The sequence below is a fragment of the Desarmillaria tabescens genome (genome assembly GCF_030435595.1).
Source record: "Desarmillaria tabescens strain CCBAS 213 chromosome Unknown EV420scaffold_22, whole genome shotgun sequence".
NCBI lineage: Eukaryota > Fungi > Basidiomycota > Agaricomycetes > Agaricales > Physalacriaceae > Desarmillaria > Desarmillaria tabescens.
This window is the reverse complement of record NW_026848321.1, coordinates 326385-340685: the sequence shown is the minus strand read 5'-3', so window position 1 is coordinate 340685 and position 14301 is coordinate 326385. Positions and strand designations below refer to the sequence as shown.

Here is a 14301-nt window from a genome sequence, read left to right as displayed (position 1 = left end):
TTCTTATTACAAGTCGATTCCGATAGTTTTCTCCAAGAATGTGTGACATCACATGGCACAGTAGCGATCCCAAAAATAGTGGTCACGGGATGTCGATTTTGAGCGTCACGCACTGTACAAAGCTCGACAGGGTGTACCTGACAATGAAATCAATGATAAATGGTGATGGCTCCCAGGCCTTGGGTACTTACGTGTCGTAAATAACATCTGGAAAGTGTGATCGGGTCAGTTCTATACCGTGATTGGCGAAGCTATGGCTTACAGAGTCCAGAGCCTGCAAGAAAACTAAGTCGCATGCTCTTCCTTTAGGCCAACAAAATACTCACCGAATGTAGCTGCGACAAAAAGGAACTGCAAGTGAAATATCAATGCCGAGCCGACTTTGCATGGACGCCGCAACGAGGAAGAACGGCTTACAATGAACCAGGGCAAGACCACGTGAAAATGACGGCCAACTATAAAAGCACGACACATCAGAAGATTAACTCGACCGAATATTTGAAAGAACAAAAACAAACGTTTCCAGATTCTGACGGCATATAATCTGTGGAACCGGGATAAGTTGCTCCAACAATCTGAAGATCAAGGAGAGACACGCTTGAACGCAGAAAGCAACTATCATCTACAAACAGTCAACCAAGGATCACTAAATGATACCCGAAGACGCACATTGATCACGAACTGCAGCTAACGAGATTTGGGAAGAAGGGGATTCATATATTACGTGCACAGCAAGGAAGGAATGTTACCCGAAAGCTCCTACAAGCGCTATCAGAACCTGATAGATGGCCGAACATTGTATTTACGTACCAGATGATCTTGAAAAGCGTGTGATAATTTCCGAATGATTCAATAAGATAAAAATAGAGTGCATGTGCGCTCAAAGCAACATGGAGCGTATCGAGTACCCTGCAGATTGTAGTCCGTAAGGTACGCCTTGGTATTTAATTCTGGCTTGCGGGAAACGTACCATAGTAAAGCGACCTGTGCAAGTTTCAAAATGCATAAGTGAGTTCTTCTAGCGTGTGAGTTTAGGATTCTGTACCATGTAGCGAAAGATCCATGGGTCGTTAGGATTCAGTTTGTAATAGATAGCTGTCTGAAGGATGGTTATCCCGTAGAACCTAGAGCGTGGAATAAGTATTGAGAGAGTAAAGTCTGAAGAAGAGCACATGTACACTGCAGCAATGGTAGCTCCAATATACATTGCTCCGAGCGTTCCTCCGATGCTAAAGTTGGAAGGTGTACTAGCTGCCAGCACTGGAATACAAAGTGACGACATTTGGGGGTTAGTGTCAAGGAAGCAGGAGGTCACTTATATACCAAGGGACGGCATAGAATACTCGGAATCACCTTCGAAGATGGCCTGCCATTGAACCTTGTTGATAGGCAAAAGTTCCGGATCTCCAAGTCCCAATTCAAGTGCTAGATGCGCACTGAGCAGGAGCGATGTCTATGTCACTTCCATAGCATAGAATAGATCTTGATCACTAAAGGCTTGGAATGAGCGATGGTACGAGAGTAACTCGGAAAACGGGCAGCGTAGGTCCTCATTGATAAGAATCTGTATCATGGATATGTCGTGGGTGCGCCAGGGATAGATCGCCGTAATTCATATTACGTGTTTCCGTGTCTCGGGTCAACATTTGAAGATCAAGATCATGTACTGCTTGAGTTTGGCTTGAGTACTGAAGTCACGGCGCAAATGACTTTGTTGGGGGACGGGACTTCGCAAACAGCTGGAAAAATATAAGTATAAGTCACGCTAATTTTGAATTTCTACAACATACTGCAGAGACTGGAGTGTCCAAGAAGTATCTCGTAAAGTAACGAGATTGCTAGGTGTATCACTTTGAAACTTTTATGTATTCACATATGTTGGAGATCGAACTCGGTAGTATACCCGTACTATATTTGGCCTGCTTACTACTCGATTACGTGACATTTGGTACCTTAATAATGATATCCTCCGCCCGTTTGCCATCATTTCAACATCGACAATGGTCTTCACTTCCTGCACGTTCTCTTTATCGCTGGCTTCTATATAACATCACCCATTCAAACACTCAAAACCCTCACAACATCGTCTACACTCCCGCTCATGCCAATTCAACATCTATGCCTTCTCAAATAAATAACATCGCTGATAACCTCGCCACCTATGTTCAAACAACATTATTTCGTCCTCCTCCCGCTCCAGTACCTACCTTTTTTATGGATCATTTCGTGTTATATAATTCCATCGACGGTTATATTGAATCCAACATTCCATCCTACGTGTCTTCGGCCCTCACAGCCAACACCGTGGCTCATGCCAATTTCCGCCCTGCTACCACTATGCTTCTGCCTTTGTACGACAATTACGCTCCACCCGAACACCCTTACATTCGAGCCTCATCCGCGTACTCTGCCGTTGTACAGCTATACGCTCGCTCTGCCCAACTTGACTGCGCATACACAAGATTCCTTCGATTTGGAGATATGTCTCCACTGTGTCCTTGCCGGGTGTAATGAATTGGAAACAGTTCATCATGTCTTCGTCGTCTGCCCATCATTTAATCACCTGCGCGACGAAGCAAATGAAGCCATACACACCCATACCGCCCAAATACTGCACAATGCAGACGTCCCTTTATCCATCTGCGTACCTCTCCTACATCTCGTACACAGAATCTTTATGGACGGTAATCATTGGCCTCGGCATATCTCTCAGTACTATCTTGGAATCTTGCCACCACTCCCATCTGCGCTCACTGTAAAACGGTCTCCCTTCCAGAGCAGGCGGTTGCAGACACGATTCCTGCATACGTGGCACTCCGCAGCTATTCGGCTCGCAGGCAGGATATGGAGTGAGCACCAAAAGATGATCCGCGAGACACGTACATGTGGACAATCAGTGCCCCCAAAATCTAAACCGTCGACTGTATCTGTTCCTGATTTCTTGACCGATATTATACAAATGTCCTGAAAACAACAGTCTAGCTATCTTACTTTACTCTACTTAGATTTCCTCTCCTTTGGTCTTATTGACGAGTCGGCGAGGTCCACAGTAGTTTACTATTGTTTACCTGAGCTTGTATTAGCGGAGTCGACCAATTCATACTGTTTTACTGTTTTGCTTGTATTTAGCAGAGTCGACCAATAGTAACTGTTTCATCCTTTTGACCACCACGACGACCGCTTCTCGAGCTTCCTCTATGCCCATGTTCCTGATTTCCAACAACATATGCAGGGTCCATTTGTTCGTCCACGGCTCATCGACCTTGAATACCCATGACGTGGACGGCGAGCCAGTGGGATTACCATACAATATACGGTTCAGAGGGAAAGAACGCGGTGTGGACGGTGAAATCCGTCGGTTTGAATCTCAGGCGAGGCATCGTGGATGGACTGTCACTGAGAGAAGGTGACATCAGATATGTGATCGCCGTCGAACTGTTGATTGCGAAGCGCGTCGTGGGAAAAATCGAAATCGTCTTCTCGTCGTACAGACGTTATCATTCGACATCCATGCTCCGCTCAGCATGATTTGGGGGTTGCAGCTGTGCAGCCTTACCTGAGACTTTGATGACTTTCGACACCGCCTTCACCTGAAGATTTTCTCCAGTGACCAGTCCGAAAAATAATCCGCTTTCTAGATCTCAAAAATTCGCATGGGTCTGGGATCAATGGAGGTAACGACAAGCGGGTAATTAATCACACGTCGAAGGTCCAAAACGATGGCAACTTGTTGGGATAGGAACAGACGAGATGGTGTTGTACTGCAGGAGCATGTGGGGACCACGGTGCGTAAATTTACCCTTCATACAAAAAAATGGGCTATAGCTCACGATGACAATAAGGAAAGGACACGATGGGAGGAGAATCATTCTATACGTGGGACAACATTCATACATCCTGCGAATTTTTGAAAGTTCAACAGAATTCTATAGATTGCCATTACGGGTGCGTGGTTTCATGTTCGTGTTGTTAGAAGACATACGAATCCAATTTCTTCGCAGTGTCAGCTCGGGTCAAGTAGGGCTACCTGGCGCTGGAGACAAACGTTGCCAAAACGAGGGCGTTCCAGAGCCTCTTCAAGAAAACTACCTGCCTGTTTTTCGCTCTTTCCCTCGACCTGCCAAAAAAATTTGCCTGATGGGTAGAAGGGACGCAGACCCTGGAATCTCTCAGAGCACCAACGGCCGACATCGCTTATCCCTCAAATGAACGACGTCGCTCGCCACATCGTGTTACAAGCTTATTCGTAGTATGTCGTTTTTTCGGGGAAATTTTGAGTCGATCTTTACTCATGCAAAACCTGCTAGGAACCAACCAACTGAGATCTTTCCGAGCCTGTCAAAATGGCATACCGTTCAAAGTGTGCAGTCGTGTGATCGAACAGCGAAAGTTCCGGTTGGATCCTAGTGATCCTATTGCGAAAACACGGAGGTTACGGGAGGACAAGAAAGCAGCCAGGCTTCCGTAGCCTCTCGCATGGACATTAGCGGAACATCGTGACTTGTGGATATTATTTCACTCAATTTCCCGACCGTCCACTCATCGCGATCTCTTTAGATGTATTAAACACCTTCTGAACGCTCGTGGCGGAGGTTGGCAGGAAAAGCCGTAATTATCAGCACCAACAACGACGAAGAAAGCATTGAAGTCAACGATCCTTCTTCATTGGAAAGGGGGCGCCTGTGTTCCGGAGTGTGGCTCTTCGTTTGCATGACTGGAAAACTTGCTAATGAACGTCTTTGTAGCACCTTGCAACACTTCTTAACGAGTTTTTTTCAGTGAGGCTATGTCGCTCTTTTCTCCGGTCTTGCGGAACAAATCGCTGTATGTCAACGAGAAACCAATCAGTATGCTGTCCATTAGCTAACGCAGATGTTCAACCTCAGCCTTCCTCGGCGTTCGTGTTACCACTGCCTCTCTAAGACTATCCATTGTGTTCGAGGTTGTGGCAGGTATGCCATGTTGGCCTGCATTTCGAGCTAATGTTAATGATTTTGAGCTCGGATGTTTTAGCACAGCACGTTGAAGTATGTTCACGCTCGATTGCCAAGCCACGCGAAGACGTGTTCTGCACCCTCTCAATTCGCCTCGCAAAGCTTCGCCTACTCTGATTGTGGGAGAACGAGGTCGGTGATGCACTGTCGCGATCAAATCTCTGACATCTGTGCTGGTTTTTCTTCTCCAAGGCAAGTACGGGATTGTTAGAAGCGGGTTCATCGATGCCGATGAGAGCCCGCGTTTTTAACAGTGTGCTTGATCAGTTTTATCTTTGTTGCGATCATTAGAATAAATTATATCTAAAAAAGAACCTGTATCAAATGATTTCTATCGTACGTATCATTGCGGCGTGCGCTTCCGCTGTGAAGTTGGCAGAATATCTAGATACAAGTAAAAGGAACTACGCAAATGCCATATGACCGATGCTACCACTCAAACGGTTTCTCTCCATTATGGGGAGAGGTATATTGATGCTCTAACAAAAAGTTGCAGGTCAGCCAATGGAACGTTTGCGGAACGTATAACATACCGTCTCTGCTCCGGTCACCGAGAGACTGGGTATTGTGATATTCTCATGGGAACTGTCAGGCAAGCCAATCGCACTGAAGGGATTATACATACCGTCTGTCCTGAATCAGTTACCGCGCTTTCGGCATTATGAGGAGCAAGTCGGATTATCTCCTTGCAGACATGGTGTTCTTTTCCGATAGACCACATCGAAGTCTTGCGTGAATTGAGCCTGGAAGCAGCTATTAAATTTGATAGGGACAGATGGGCTGGACTCACATCGCGAGTAGGGAGTTCATGTAGACTGTCGATATCTTAGTCATGAAACAAGCGAAATAGATTTGAGTACTGACGTTTTGGAAGAATGAAGGATCCAATGGCGACGGAAATGAGAGTATCAGGCCAGAGAATGTTCTATTAGGTTGGGGGAAAGATGAGAGAGCACCACAATATCATCGACAAAAATACTAACCGTCACGAAAGCAATAAGGGCAAATGTACTAGATACATTCGTGGTAGGCTGGCAAGGCATTGTAAACATGAGATCCTTACTTGGTCAACAGCCCGGATATCACTATGACCCGCATTAATCTCATGATTATTTTCGTGGTGCTGTTCCTCTGATGTTAGCAAATCCACGATGGATCATGATCGGATACGCACCTGGAAATGCTAGTCATCGACTTGCCCTTGCGCAGGTAATAGCACATTGCACCGGAAATGGCGAAATCGGCTCCCACCGTACTGAAGGAGACAGCGTACATAGTTATCTTTCAATGATCAGTTCCTTGTTCTCATGTCAATTTGAACCAAGAACTTGGGAGATACCTTCAAAGTTGAAATTTCCGTAAAGCCCGAGAGGTTGAATCTGACAATAATATCAATGAAGTACACAGTACTTCTTCCCAGGAGGAGGCCTACATGCAGTAAATCCCATCTGACAGGTGTGATCAAGTCGGTCCTACGCCATAAATTGTTACAACTGTGCCACTTACAGAATCCAATACCTGCAAGATAGTTAAGTCGGCATGTTCTTCCTTTCAGGCCCAATGAAGGCTCACCAAACGAAGCTGCGATAAATAGGAACTGAAATATCAATGGCGAATCTCATAGTAGGTATTGCAAAGAGGAATAGAGACTTACAATGAACCATGGCAAGACCACATGGAAACGACGGCCAACTATGAAAGCACAACACATCAAAAGATCAACTTGAACGACATTTGAAAGAACGAAGACAAACGTTTCCAAATTCTGATGGCATATAATCTGTGTAACGGGAGTAAGTTGTTCCCATAATCAGAGGAGAGCAGGTCAAGGAGAGACATACGCTTGAACAGAGTTAGAAACGACCATCTAGGAACGGTCAAACAGTAAACTAGGCTCGGCGCTCAATGATACACTGAAGCGCACATTGAAAGTCATTTGCAGCTGATGGAATTTGGAAAGAATGATATTCATATATTGTGTGCGCAGCAAGGAAAGGATATTACCGGTAAACTCCTGCAAGCGATATTAAAACTCGATGGATGGCTGAATATTGTATTTACGTACCAGATGATCTTTTGCAGGACGGTATAATTTCCAAATGATTTGATAAGATAAAAGTAGAGAGTGTGTGTGCTCAACGCAACATGGAGCGTATCAAGTATCCTGCAAATTATGGCATATCAAGATATATCCTGATTTGTTCCCGGCTTACAGGAAACATACGATAGTAATGCAACCTGTGCACATTTCAAAATGTATGAGAGGTCCAGCACCAGAGTTTAATATCCCGTACCGCATAATGAAAGACCCGCGGATCATTGGGATTGACTTTGTAATAGATGGCAGTCTGCAAAATACTGATTCCATAGAGCCTAGCGCATGTAATTAGCACTGAGAGCAAATTACAAAGGAAAGCATACCTACACTTCGGCTATGGTAGCCCCAATAAATATCACTCCGAGTGTTGTTTCGATGAAGGATGTATCAGCTACCAGTACTGGGGTAAGAGACGACATCTAGGAGTTAGTATTGAGGGATCATGGCATCACCTTTATATGAACGGATAGCACAGCCTTTTGAATCACCTTTGAAGATGGCCTACCGCTGATTCCTATTGATGGAGAAAGATTTCGGATCCCTCATGCTCAAACCACGAGACGTGACAGTGCAGTGAGCAGGAGCAATGTCTGTGTCGGCGCCGTAGATCATGTACTCGTTCTTCATCAGAAACGTATTTGGATGGGGAAAAATAAGAAAGTAACTCGGAATATAGGTGTAGGTTGTCGTTGGGAAAAAAAAACAGGGTTGTCTTGCGATACCTACCATGAGAGACTCGGAGATACGCATCCTCATGTATCCTAGTACGTATCGTGTCAGCATTCGATGATCATGATCATGTACTCCTTGATCCTTCTTACAGCACCTGTTAATAGTCTTCAACAAGATTCAGTTCAACCAAACCATCCGAAAGGGCCGAGACAGATGGGTATAAGAGCTGCTATTCGTTGATTATCAACTGGACACGAGTCTCGGATTTGCAGAGACCGGTATATCTCGTAACAGATCGATTCTCAATACCTCAGTGAGGTGGTGGCAGCGATAATCCCATCAGACACGTGATTGTGTTGCGCAATGCTGCGGTCTGGGTTCCCATCGCTCTCCCATATCGGTACAACATCCAGTACTTCGACAGAAAAGGCATCAATTCTACCATTACGTGTATATTTGGAGGTTGCAACTGCGCAGAATTAAATGCTGTAGACTTTGACGACTTTGGACACTGCCCTCTCCTCTTAGGATCACATCTAACAGATACCGAGTGCCTTAGGCATTCTTGCATCCGGAAGATATACGATTGTGCCTTCAAACTGATTGCGAAAATTCCCGTGGGTCTGGGAACAATGGAAATGGAAGCAGTTCTGACGACTGCCAGCTACACGTGAATAACGATGAGTCAGCAGTCGAAAACTACGCTTTTTCCCTCAGCTTTCCACAGCACATTGCGACACATATTGAAGAGAATACCATTCTTCAGCCAATGTCTCTGATGATTCCCAGAATTACTCACGCGAGCTATACTTCGCACACCGACGACTGTCGTTGTTGTTTATCCGTCAAATCAACCATGACACTTGCCGCATTGTTTACGGGCTGTTTTGTAGTACGTCATCCTGGTTTTCAGGATTTTGAGCTTAATTCTCATGCACAGGCTGGTAGGAACCGACTCCGCATTGGTGATGCTGCGGATAGCAGTGCTGCTTCTGCTACTCCGATCTGTACTATGCAGAAGGATAGGACCCAGTCATCGGCGTAAAGTTGAATGACATGAAAGAACCATATTCTTATACAGACGTCATATCACCTGTACTACTCGGACGACTTCCTTCCGTTACGGAGAGAGGTACGGAAATATTCTGAAAGGAAGTTGTGGTCAGCCGATAGAATGGGATCGGGGAACACCGTACGTACCGTCCCTGTTCCAGTCAGAGAGAGACCAGGTATTGTGATATTCTCGAGGAGGGTTCCGCATCAGTCGATTGAATATCAGTTGCTGTAAGGATTGTACACACCGTCTGTCCTGAACCAACTGTTCTACTTCCGACGTGGTAAGATGCAAACTCGATTGTCTTGTCGTCAACAGGTCGTTTTTTTCCGACCGACCACATTGAACTTTCACGTGAATTCAGCCTGGAAAGAACTATTGAATTTAAAAGAGAACGATAGATGCTAGACCCACATTGCGAGTAAGGAGTTTATGTAGACTATTGGGCGAGCACTCAGTCGTAGTCAGGAAGCGGTTAAGAAATAATCAAAGACCTACGCTTTGGTAGAATGGATGTACCGAGGGCCATGAAAATAAATGTCTTTGACCAACCAATGTACTGTAGGCTGAGAGTATCAGAAGGGAAGGACGCAATACTGTTGAGGAGCGCTCACTGCCACGAGAGTGAGAAGGGAAAAGACGCTAGGTATGCTCATGATCAGCTCATAGGGTACTGAAAACACAAAATCATACCCTGTCAACATCCCAGATATCACTACGACTCGCATCAATCTCACAATGATTTTGGTCGTACTATCTCTCATACTTTAAGAAAAAAACATTCATACGTCTCAAGGTCAGTGACAACGCACCTGGAAAAACTGGTCATTGTCCTGCCCTTGTTGAGGTAGAAGCACATTGCTCCAGAAATGGCGAAATCGGCCCCCACCATCGTGGCGAAGGCGGTGTATATGGATATCTTGTTAGAAACAGATCCTTGTCCTCACGTCCGCTTGAATTAAGAACCTAGGACGTACCCTATTGGTTAAAATGTCTGAAAGGCTCGACACAGTGTATCTGATAATGATATCAATGAAGTAAAAGGCAATATATCCCAGGTGCTTACGTGTCGTAAACTGCATCTGGCAGGCGCGAGTAAGTCAGTACCACGCCAACTTTGCGAAAGTGATACCTACAGATTCCTGTGCCTACAAGAAAGCCAATTCGTCATTACGAACCCCCTTCTTCAGATTACAGGAAAACTTACCGAACGTAGCTGCAACAGCAAGGAACTGCAAGTCAGCTATCAGTACCGGAACGCTTTCTATGAAGAGAAAAGAGCCAGTGGCAAGCCACGTACAATGAACCAGGGAAACGCCAAATGAAAATGACGGCCGACTACGAGAGCATGATGAATTGGAAGAACAGTTCAAGGGCTTACTCGGAGAACGAAGACGTACATTTCCAGATCCTCACAGCATACAGTCTGCCGCACCGATATATAAGCCATTCTGATCATCCGAGAGCAGATTGAGTGAGACGCACGCTTGAACTCCGTAAGCAATTAACATCTAGAAACAGTCAAACACGACTCGCAAAATGAATGACAAACGAAGATGCGCACATTGAACACAATCTGGAGCTATCAAGGCGAGAAGACTCGTTAATTGCACATCAATGCAACAAGGAGAGATGTTCACCGGAAAGCTCCTTCGTGTGAGATCAGAACAATGATGATCAAACAGGCTCCGATTTACATACCAAATGACCCTCGACAGAGCAGAGTAATTCCCAAATGATTCGATAAGATAAAAATAGAGTACGTGGGCGCTCAAGGCGATGTTGAGTGTATCGAGTATCCTACAATTTGATGGACGTCAAGATACAGTTTGGTAGCTTGCTGGCAGCATACCATAGTATAGCGACCTGTTAAGTCGTATGAGAAAGGTAGGAAGGGAGAACTCGGATCTCGTACAGCATATTTATAGACCCACGGATCGTTAGGGTTTACCTTGTAATAGATGGCGGTTTGCAGGATGGTGATGCCATACAAGCTAGAAAGTGGAATAAGTCCCAAAAGAGATATCTGAAAGGAAGCATACGGTACATTGCAGCTATGGTAACACCAATATAAACAGCTCCAAATGTATCTACAACACTCAGGTTAGGGGGGGTGGTGAGCGGGGGCATTTCTGGGGTCAAGTGGGGAGAACGTTAGGAATGAACAGCACACAACTTATATATTGAGGAAGGACATAGATTCAAGGTTTGAAACACCTCCAGAGATGGTCTGCCGTTCATTGAGAAAAGATCGGAATCTTTATCTTCGGTGCAAACATGAAACGTGCACCGCATTCGGAGCGCTGGCGGCGACGGCGTTGTGCGGTCCGGACATGTCGTGATCACATGATCCAGAGGCGTGATCACGACGCGACGCGAGCCTCGAGGTTGCTGAGGTTGATGCCGCACGCGAGGATTTACAACACGAGACCACTACTTAGCCCGGATGCTCCTTTATGGAATAAGTGATTTTAACACTGTTAAAAGGGTTGTTGCTAACACTATCATTCAATAACTAACCCATAGGCTTTGACGGGATGTGGAAAAACTAGCAATTGTCATTGAAATGTAGGTCATATAATCGAATTAAATAGGACATGTCATTACGCAAATGTCATACCACCCGTGCTACCGTTGGAATGATCTCCTTCCGCTACAGGTAGAAGTATACTAATATTCTGCAAAGGAGTTTCAAGTCGTTTAATGCTTTACAGTTCACGGAACGCGCTACGCACCGTCTCTGCTCCAGTCATGGAGAGACCAGGGATAGTAATATTCTCAAGGAAATTTTTCATATTAGGCTATTGAATGTTGGATCGGAAAGGATTGCACGTACTGTCTGTCCCATCCCACTTCCAGCACTATGAGGAGCAAATCTCATCATATTTTGATCAACAATTCGGTCTTTTCCGACCGACCAGATTGAACTTTTGCGCGAATTGAGCCTGGGAAGAACTATCAAATTTAAACTAGGACGACGGACTTTAGACCCACATTGCGAGTAGGGAATTTATATAAACTGTCAGTGAGGGATCAGTCGTAGTCAAGAATCGGGCAAGAGATAATCAAAGACCCACGTTTTGGTAGGATGAAGGCACCAACGGCAATAAAAATGAGAGTATCCGGCCAGACAATGTACTATAGTAGGTTAGGAGTATAAGAAGTGTAAAGACCTAATATTGTCGACAGAAACACTCACCGTTATAAGAACAAGAAGGTAACAGATGCTAGACATAGTCACAATCAGCCCGCCAGGCATATAAACACGAGACCCATGCCTTGTCAGAAGCCCCGATATTAGTACGGCCCATATCAGTCTGGCAATTGATCTCGTAGTACTATTTCTTCGGCTTAAGCAAAGTCGTCTCATACCATATCATCAAACGCATACCTGGACAAGCTAGTCATCGACCTGCCCTTGTGTAGGTAAAAACACATTGCGCCGGAAATGGTGAAATCGGCCGCCACCATCATAGAGAAGACAATGTATATTGATACCTTTCAAGGGTCAGATCCATGTCTCAGAAAATCTATCAAATCGAGATCCTAGCGACCTACCCTGATCCTTGGAATGTCTAAAAAGTTCGCGAGGGTGTAGCTGACAATCATAATCAATGAAATAAATGATGACGACACTCAGGGTACTTACATGCTGTAAAGCATGTCTACCAAGTGTGATTGAGTCAGTCTTACGCCGTAGTGATGGTAGAAACCATGCTTACAGAAACCTGTCCCTGAAAGAGAATAAACTATTACACTCTTCCTTCTTCAGGCAAAAGGGAGTCTCACCGGACGTGGATGCTACGACAGCAACAAGCTAGAGGTCCAACGTGAATCGCGTTTGTGCTGGTACCGTAAACAGGAAGAAAAACCTACAATAAACCGTGGCAAGACCATGTCAAAATGACGCCCGACTAGGACATCGTCAACGTCCACACGAGGGAGACTCATAGCACAAAGACAAACGTTTCCATATTCTGACAGCGTATAACCTATGGTGCTGGCGGCTGAGTATATTCATTCGTCAGAGAGCAGGTCGATAGAAGACGTACGCTTGGACGCTAATATTGATCAACATCTGGAAACAGTTAAATGAGGCTTTACGAACAACAAATCAGACGTACGTCGAACACGAGCTGCAACTAGCGAGGAGAAGGAGATTCATGCACTATGCAGAAACGAAGCGATGAAAATTGTTACCGGAAAGCTCCTGTATCAGAGGTCAGAACTCGATAGATGGCCAAATCTCCGTTTAACGTACCAAATAACGCTCAGCAGAGCGAAATAATTCCCAAAGGATTTGATAAGGTAGAAATAGAGTGCGTGAGTTGTCAGCGCAACATGAAGCGTGTCGAGTACCCTGCATAGTGTTGGGCATCAAAATATAGCTTGACGCACACCCTCCCCTCGCCGACAACGTACCATAGTATGGCGACCTGTATATGTTTTAGAATATACGGGAGACACTGCTACGAACACTTAGGAGGCCATACCATGTACCGAAAGAGCCACGGATCATTATGATTCAGTTTGTAATAGGCGGCGGTCTGCAGGATGGTTAGTCCATAAAAGCTGGTATAGCGTGAAGTGAATATCAGGAATAACTTTAGAAGGGGAGCGCACATACACCGCAGATATAGTAGCTCCAATATAAATCGCTCCTAGTGTTGTTCCCATGCTAAAATTGCCAAGGGGAAAACTAGCAGCGAGTTCTGGGGTAAGCGACGACATTTGAGGAGTGAGCGTTGCAACGTTGAGCTTCGGGGAATGTTATGACACTTATATACCAGGGCACGACGTGTAGCAGCTGAAATCATCTTCGTGAAAATGATCTGCCATTGATTTCTATTATTAGGAATACGTTCCCGGTCCCTAGGACACAAGTCAAGCACGAGAGATGCAGGCAGGACCAATGTCTAAAACACATAGCACGCACTTGTAGTAAGTAGTACGGGTTTCTGGAAGTTGAGGATACTGACAACACGTCCAGATCCTTGTTGATAGTGATCAGTTTTACCTTGTGATGTACACCACGAGGGATTCGGAGATAGTTCGTTGGTTGGATCAGGGGTAGATGTCGTTAATTTTAGATGTATGAGAGCGGTGGAGATCTGATGACATATCATTATCACCGCTCGTTGTCAATTGTGCTTAGAGAAAGACCTGGCTGTACGGAGGAAGACCCTGCGCTCGCTCTTTGTACCCTGTAATGCAGATGGCGCCATCAACTATAACATCCAGTTGTATGCGGGCACCTATGATCACGGAAGACTTGTATTCATTTTCGGCCTGCCATCGCTGAGCTTGCGAATGTATCCTGGCCGTTTTTGAGGATGATATAACAGGTAACTAGAGTGACTCCGTGGGCAGCGAGCTTGGCACAGTAAATAATCTTTGGCACAGGCTTTGGTCGAGTTTGTTCGTTTTCCCAAGATGAATTCGGATGAATGCAACCCGACGGGGAAGTATTCCTGGCCATAAGT

General features: G+C 45.3%; 4 protein-coding genes across 4 annotated transcripts; 1 reads left to right on the top strand and 3 right to left on the bottom strand.

Annotated features, from left to right (window-relative positions):
- Positions 1–82: 82 nt before the first annotated feature.
- Positions 83–1282, bottom strand: EV420DRAFT_1644036 (uncharacterized protein; the record flags this gene model as incomplete). The annotated part of the gene is made up of 12 exons (XM_060477583.1): positions 83–137; positions 192–207; positions 263–274; positions 327–351; positions 418–455; positions 515–575; positions 631–687; positions 750–759; positions 811–909; positions 971–984; positions 1046–1124; positions 1179–1282. 12 exons carry the CDS (start codon positions 1280–1282, stop codon positions 83–85), a joined length of 570 nt encoding a protein of 189 aa, XP_060329601.1.
- A 1085-nt stretch (positions 1283–2367) lies between these two features.
- On the top strand, positions 2368–2848 carry EV420DRAFT_1216962 (uncharacterized protein; the record flags this gene model as incomplete). Its single annotated transcript, XM_060466419.1, has 2 exons — positions 2368–2494; positions 2526–2848. Coding segments are annotated over 2 exons (450 nt in total), but the record flags the coding sequence as incomplete, so codon positions are not given.
- A 5597-nt stretch (positions 2849–8445) lies between these two features.
- Positions 8446–11103, bottom strand: EV420DRAFT_1549971 (uncharacterized protein). Its single transcript, XM_060473436.1, has 22 exons — positions 10866–11103; positions 10734–10812; positions 10671–10684; positions 10520–10618; positions 10459–10468; positions 10383–10400; positions 10304–10329; positions 10219–10244; positions 10119–10156; positions 10026–10050; positions 9955–9966; positions 9885–9900; positions 9796–9835; positions 9631–9737; positions 9512–9571; positions 9433–9460; positions 9317–9377; positions 9233–9257; positions 9066–9183; positions 8965–9006; positions 8706–8909; positions 8446–8657 (listed from the first exon to the last, which is right to left on the bottom strand). The coding sequence occupies exons 1-21, from the start codon at positions 10946–10948 to the stop codon at positions 8838–8840; spliced, it is 999 nt and encodes a 332-aa protein (XP_060329599.1). The 5' UTR covers positions 10949–11103; the 3' UTR covers positions 8446–8657; positions 8706–8837.
- A 236-nt stretch (positions 11104–11339) lies between these two features.
- Positions 11340–13976, bottom strand: EV420DRAFT_516925 (uncharacterized protein). Its single transcript, XM_060482439.1, has 20 exons — positions 13755–13976; positions 13446–13690; positions 13312–13390; positions 13241–13254; positions 13080–13178; positions 13019–13028; positions 12943–12960; positions 12871–12896; positions 12785–12810; positions 12695–12732; positions 12608–12635; positions 12541–12552; positions 12468–12483; positions 12377–12416; positions 12210–12316; positions 12097–12156; positions 12018–12045; positions 11896–11956; positions 11655–11837; positions 11340–11595 (listed from the first exon to the last, which is right to left on the bottom strand). Exons 2-19 carry the CDS (start codon positions 13547–13549, stop codon positions 11803–11805), a joined length of 801 nt encoding a protein of 266 aa, XP_060329598.1. The 5' UTR covers positions 13550–13690; positions 13755–13976; the 3' UTR covers positions 11340–11595; positions 11655–11802.
- Between the last annotated feature and the right edge of the window lie 325 nt (positions 13977–14301).

What these genes read in the sequence shown, in the direction of transcription:
- EV420DRAFT_1549971 (XM_060473436.1), bottom strand. Translation starts at nt 10,948, where the DNA reads ATGCCCCCGCTCACCACCCCCCCTAACCTGAGTGTTGTAGATACATTT. An exon ending in ATTGCTTACGGAGTTCAAGC is followed by an intron (nt 10,245 to 10,303) that starts GTGCGTCTCACT and finishes TCGGTGCGGCAG; the next exon opens with ACTGTATGCTGTGAGGATCT. An exon ending in ACAATGACCAGTTTTTCCAG is followed by an intron (nt 9,572 to 9,630) that starts GTGCGTTGTCAC and finishes TATGAGAGATAG; the next exon opens with TACGACCAAAATCATTGTGA.
- EV420DRAFT_516925 (XM_060482439.1), bottom strand. Translation starts at nt 13,549, where the DNA reads ATGTCGTCGCTTACCCCAGAACTCGCTGCTAGTTTTCCCCTTGGCAAT. An exon ending in CGCTGTCAGAATATGGAAAC is followed by an intron (nt 12,733 to 12,784) that starts GTTTGTCTTTGT and finishes ACGATGTCCTAG; the next exon opens with TCGGGCGTCATTTTGACATG. An exon ending in TCGATGACTAGCTTGTCCAG is followed by an intron (nt 12,157 to 12,209) that starts GTATGCGTTTGA and finishes CCGAAGAAATAG; the next exon opens with TACTACGAGATCAATTGCCA.